Below are 6,000 nucleotides of genomic sequence, written 5' to 3' on the forward strand. Positions count from 1 at the left end.
TTCAAAATCCTTTAAATCCATTCTAGAGATAAATTTCTGAGTCTCTAGTGACAACATAAGTGAGACTGCTGGCATCCAAGAAGAATTCCCATCTTTGTGGGCTAGCAGATGACTGACCCACCCACAGGACTACAAAGACAACATAGACCACAGTAATTTATGCTGTGTTTTTCTGATTTCAAATGGAACTATGTTCCAAAGTCGTTTTGTTCCAATCCTTTATATGCCCCCCTCAATAATCAATCACGTGGTCTTGTTGGAAGCCATGTAGCACGAGAGATAAATAGTTATTCTCTCAGAGAGATCTATTTTTCTATTCAATGTAGCCCCATGTCATTTTTGTTCTTTTGTTACCAGCATTTCAGTGGATGCTTGTTTGTTCAGTATTTCCTTTTAAGGAAATTTCCATTATAAAATAACAGACCAATGGTCAGAATTTAATCCAGAAAACTTTGATTACTCACCTGGTGAGGTGGCATGAGAGATCCTCTCACTTGGGTATTTCTCCTGCATGGCCATGAACACAGTTACTTGAGCCAGCTGTAAAATAAAGGAAGCAGTCAGATCTCTCCATTATCTTTTAATTCCCTGTAATTCATTCCCATTCAGCTGAAACTGCCAAATGCATACAAAGTATTCAAGTATTCTTCCACATGTTTTACTCCTAAGGATATTTTTTTAAGGCAAAGCAACTCCCAATATTTCACTCTACTTCTCCCAAAGCAAGAAGAAAACACCTAGAACCAAACAGAGATTCCCAATACTGATCCTATAAGGTCTAGAACCCTTCTGATTATTGCAAAAATTAAAAATAATATTATTTTAATTAAAAAGCTGCCAAAGATATTCTTACCTGCTGGAACAGGATGGAAGAGTGAGGTAGGAAGAAAACTAAGTAACCAAAACAACAGCAAAGTATTATAGCTTCAATCCTGATGAACATAAAATGAATTTCCCGATTCCTCCAGTAATGAAAGTTAGTCATATGATGTACAATGATGGACAGAATTCTTGGTCAAAAGCAGAACTCCAATCCTTTGCTGGGAACATGAGATTTTCTTCCCATTTCCCCATTACTTAAATAAAACATTTATATTTATTCTAATGGTAGGATCTAAGAATTCAGTGTAAGTCTGATTACTAGTTGTACAAACAAAAGCTTTAATTAGCTGTAACTAATAATAGCAAATAATATCTTGTGTATGTATAGTACTTGAGAGGCAGCACAGAGTAAGAGAAGTGGCTCAGAGCACTGACTCTCAGACAGCTCAGGCTTGAAGTTGGACATGAGCCAACGCGTTGGAATAGACCCTGATGCTGCGAAAGACTAAGGGTGGGAGGAGAAGGGGGCAACAGAGGATGAGATAGCTGGATGGCAACACCAACTCAATGGATATGAGTTTGAGCAGGCTCCAGGAGACAGTCAAGGACAGGGAAGCCTGGCATGCTATAGTCCATGGGGTCACAATGAGTTGGACGCAACTGAACAACAAATGAGCAATGTATTAGCTGTGTAATCTTGGGCAAATTTCTTAATATCTTTGTGCCTCAGCTCCTTCCTATAAAAATGAGGATAAAAACAGGACCTAATTTGTTCTCATTTAGGATTAACTTACAATGGTGTCTGACACATATTAAGTGCTTTATTAATGCTTTTATTATACTTGGCATATTAACATTTTATGTTAATAAAAAGTGAAAGAGTACAATTCCTGGCAGATAAATTATGAATTTAGAAACTTTGAATTTATAAGAGCCCATGGGGCTTCCCTGATAGCTCAGTTGGTGAAGAATCTGCCTGCAATACAGGAGACCATGGTTCAATTTCTGGGTCAGGAAGATCCCCTGGAGAAGGGATAGGTTACCCACTCTAGTATTCTTGGGCTTCCCTTGTGGCTCAGCTGTTAAAGAATCCGCCTGCAATGCAAAATGGGTCATAAAGAGTCGGACATGACTGACTTTCAGAGTCTGGGACAAACTCTACCCACAGAACACAATTCTTAGAGGTGAAATTTAACTTTGGAAGGAAAAAAAAGGCTATATGGTACTTTTTCCCTAATGTGCTTTACTGACCTCTGCAGTTTTTTCTTAGTAACAACAACAAACCCTAATTCACTGCATCTACAACAGAAATTGTACGATCCCCTGAAATCCCAGGTCTCCACATACTGGGTAAGAGAAACTTTGTGCAGTTAAACAGTTTCTATTTATGGCTAGTATTATTCAGTGTTTTACGGTGACACTGAAGGATGATCTACCTACTAGTGATACCGGTAAATATCATCCCGTTCTTTAAAATATAAAAAGGTTGGCCCATTAAATTCTGAAACCTTTCCAAATTCAGAGGAGTTGAAAATGGGATAACAAAAGAATTCTCAGTTAAAACATGGATTTATCCTATGACTCAGCAGCTCCAAATGTATGTCAACACAAAATCTTGTACATTAATCTTCATAGCAGCATTATAAAGTGGCCAAAAAGTGGGAAAAAAAGTCCATTAGCTGATGGATAAATAAAACGTGGCCTTCCCTCACAGCTCAATTCATAAAGAATCAGTCTGCAATGCAGGAGACCCTGGTTCGATTTCTGGGTCAGGAAGATCCCCTGGAGAAGGGAAAGGCTACCCACTCCAGTATTCTGGCCTGGAGAATTCCATGGACTATATAGTCCACGGGGTTACAAAGAGTTGGACACAACTGAGTGACTTTCACTTTCTTTTTCAAATAAAATGTGGTATATTCATACAATGGAATATTAGTAGGCAGCAAAAAAGGAATGAAGTACTGATACCTGCTACAACATGGATGAACACTGGAAATAATACATTAAGTAAAAGAGGACAAGTACAAAAGGCCATATATTGTATGAATCCATTTATATAAAGTGTCCAGAACTGGCAAATCCATAAAGACATTAGATGAGTGGTTGCTGGGGAATAAGAGGAGGGCAGGGAGTTTCTGACCAGCCTGAACAAAATGCTGAGATTAGATAGTGATGATGGCTGCGCAAGCTTGTGAGTACACTAAAACCTCTGAATTGCACACACGTAAAACTGAATTTTATGTAAATTAAATCTCAAAAAAACTCCCATAAGAAGTAATACAGTACAGAATAAATAATTCTTAACTTCTTCCTACTTAAGTTTACAAGTAGATGGGCTACTGGTGGAAATTTTAAGAGACATTTGAAAGAGACAGACTTCTTGAGATAAAAGTGAGAGAAATGAATACATAAGAAGTAATACAAATAGCCAATTATACAGCCAAGAGAGGTAAAAATGAATGCAGGCAGACAGAAGAAAAGAACCCAACACTGATAATTTCTACTTTCAAAGCTGTTTAAACTACAGAACAATTCATTCAACAAACTCAACATGTAGTAAGTACAAGCATACGTCTTTTTTTTATTGCACTTCACTTTACTGAGCTTCACAGATTCCATTTTTTTTAACAAACTGAAGATCTGTGGCAATCCTGGTGTCGAGCAAGTCTATGGATGCCATTTTTTTCCTGCAGCATTTGCTCACTTTGTGTGTCACATTGTGGTGATTCTTGCAATATTCCAAGCTTTTTCAACATTATTACATCCGTTATGGTGAGCTGTGATTAGTGAACTTAGATATTACTATTGTAACTGCAGGAGTAGTAGAACTAGCAAGAGGACTAAAATTAGAAGTGGAGCCTGAAGATGTGACTGAATTACTGCAATCTCATGATAAAACTTTAAAAGATGAAGAGGTGCTTCTTATGGATGAGGAAAACGATTTCTTGAGATGGAACTACTTCCAGTCAAGATGCTGTCAAGACTGTCGAAATGACAACAAAGGATTTAGAATATGACATAAACTTAGTTGATAGAGCAGTAGCAGGGTTTGAGAGGACAGACTGGCTTTGAAAGAAGTTCCACCATGGGGAAAATACCATTAAACAGCTTTGCATGTTATAGAAAAATTGTTTGTGAAAGGAAAAGTCAATCAATGCAGTAAACTTCACTGTTGTCTTATTTTAAGAAATTGCCACAGCCACCCCAACATTCAGCAACCATCACCTCATTCAGTCATCAGCCATTAACACCAAGGCAGAATCCTCTACTGGCAAATTAGCAGAGATTACAAATCACTGAGGGTTTAGATGATGGTTAGCATTTTTTAGCAATAAAGTATTTTTTAATAAAGGCATGTACATTTTTAAAAGACATAATACTATTGCATACTTAATGGACTACAGTAAAGTATAAACATAACATATACATACTGAGAAACCAAAAAAATTTGTGTGACTCCATTTATTCTGGTGGTCTGGAACCCTACCCACAATATCTCTGAGGTATGCCAGTCCTTACTACCCATCAAGCACTGTGCTAAAGATTCTATAGTATCATGTCTTATGTTTAATACTCACATCAAACCTATGAGGTAGTTACTAAGCCACCACAAGTTGGAGTTTCTGTCTCAGACATAGCCAGAGCTGCAAGTCCCAAAGCACTTAGGAGCTGGGGCAGCTCATATAATTTCTTCACTTTGCCATTGGTCACCACCCAAGCTCTATTTCCCAAGTTGCTATCCAAGAACTAGATTTTGACTGTTGTTAAGTATTCCTCCTTTGAAGAATTATAATCTTAGTGTGGAATACATTTGGCAGCTGTTGAGAGAACCACATCAAGACCGGAGAGGATTTGAAGGGATACACAGACAGCTGACACAGACACACTAAGAATCTCACAGCATTACACAATTTCCATCGCCTTGATCATTCATCGAATCAGATCTAAAGAGAAGCCAAATCCTTGCCAAGATGTTGTCTTTACAAAGGAGTCCTGAAACACACCACACCATCAAATTATTATAAAACATACAAGGCCTAAGGGCAAGAAATGAAGCATGGTTATCTTAATCGTCCTTGTATCACCACCCCTCCCTTCCTAGCACACAGTATTCAATTCATCAACCAAAATTTACTGAGTGCCTATTTGCCTGGCTCTGTGCCATGTGGTGGAAGTAGACTAGTGCAGAAGACAAACAGGGTTCTGATCCTTCCGTTTAATGTGCTGAACACCCTCTACTGAATAAATAAGCTTCAACACACTTGATGTGCATCCAGAGAACCAGCTCCTCCCTGTCTATAGCAGGGATCCTCAATCCTGGTACTACTGACACTGGAGTCGGTAAGTCTTTGATGTAGGGCTGTCCTGCAGGCTGTCAGCAGCACCCCTGACATCCATCTACCCATGGGATGCCAGGAACAATCCCAGAGTTGTGAGAACCCAAAACGTCTCCAGACACTGTTAAACAGCTTGTGGAGGGGGAAGCAAAACAGTGCCGGCTCAGAAATTCCATCCCAGCGCCTTCAAGAGCGCTCTCGGTCCCTCCGGCCTTCCTTCTCTATTCATGCTCCAAATCTTGGCTCAAACTTCGCTTCCTCGGGGAGGGCTCCCCGCCCCCTCAGACCTGTTGGTGCCTAGGGTTCCGCGCTCCGTACTTCTCCACCCGGCACAACCACCCGGTTGACGTCTACTCTCGCAGGGCTACGCGCTCCTAGAGGGCAAGGAACTTCCCTCCCGCCGTGCCTTGGCGACCGGGACCGGGACTGTACCTCACAGAGGTCCCGCAATTGCTGTGGAATGAGGGATGAAGAGAGCAAGGCGATGAAAGCGGGGGGCGTTATTTCAGAAAGCCGGGGCGTGAGAGACCCAAGGCGGGCAGCTCAGCCGCTCTGCGCATGCTCTTCGCTCTCCCTCGGCCCCCAAGGAGGCAGGTCGACCGTGCCCGAGGCTCTGCCGGGGCTCTCCAAGGAGGGCACAGGGTTTGTCAGTCCAACGAAGGCCCGGGAGAGAGGAGGACTTACGTGGGCTTGAAAGCGAGCAGCAAAACCCCTCACTCAGGAACACCAACCGCTGCGACCTCGTCCGCCACGGACAGCGGCTCGGCCCCCTCAGCCCCCTCAGCTTGCCTAACGGCCGTTAACACGCCCGCCAGGCCGCGCGCCGCGCGCTCCGCCCCGG

At 41.6% G+C, this 6,000-nt stretch overlaps 1 protein-coding gene across 2 annotated transcripts in view; it reads right to left on the minus strand.

Annotated features, from left to right (window-relative positions):
• CEP85 (centrosomal protein 85) overlaps positions 1-6,000 on the minus strand; it is a 36,626-nt gene extending 30,626 nt beyond the window's left edge. The window contains exons 1-2 of one of the 2 annotated variants that reach the window (XM_006055442.4): positions 5,844-6,000; positions 465-540 (exon numbers count right to left, since the gene is read on the minus strand). In XM_006055442.4, the coding sequence (XP_006055504.1) occupies positions 465-519 (55 nt within the window). In that variant the 5' untranslated portion in view covers positions 520-540; positions 5,844-6,000. Of the gene's footprint in view, positions 1-464; positions 541-5,591; positions 5,741-5,843 lie in introns of those variants that run through there. The other variant, XM_025278680.3, reaches the window with a different exon arrangement.

Source organism: Bubalus bubalis, chromosome 2 (genome assembly GCF_019923935.1).
Source record: "Bubalus bubalis isolate 160015118507 breed Murrah chromosome 2, NDDB_SH_1, whole genome shotgun sequence".
NCBI classification, from domain to species: domain Eukaryota; kingdom Metazoa; phylum Chordata; class Mammalia; order Artiodactyla; family Bovidae; genus Bubalus; species Bubalus bubalis.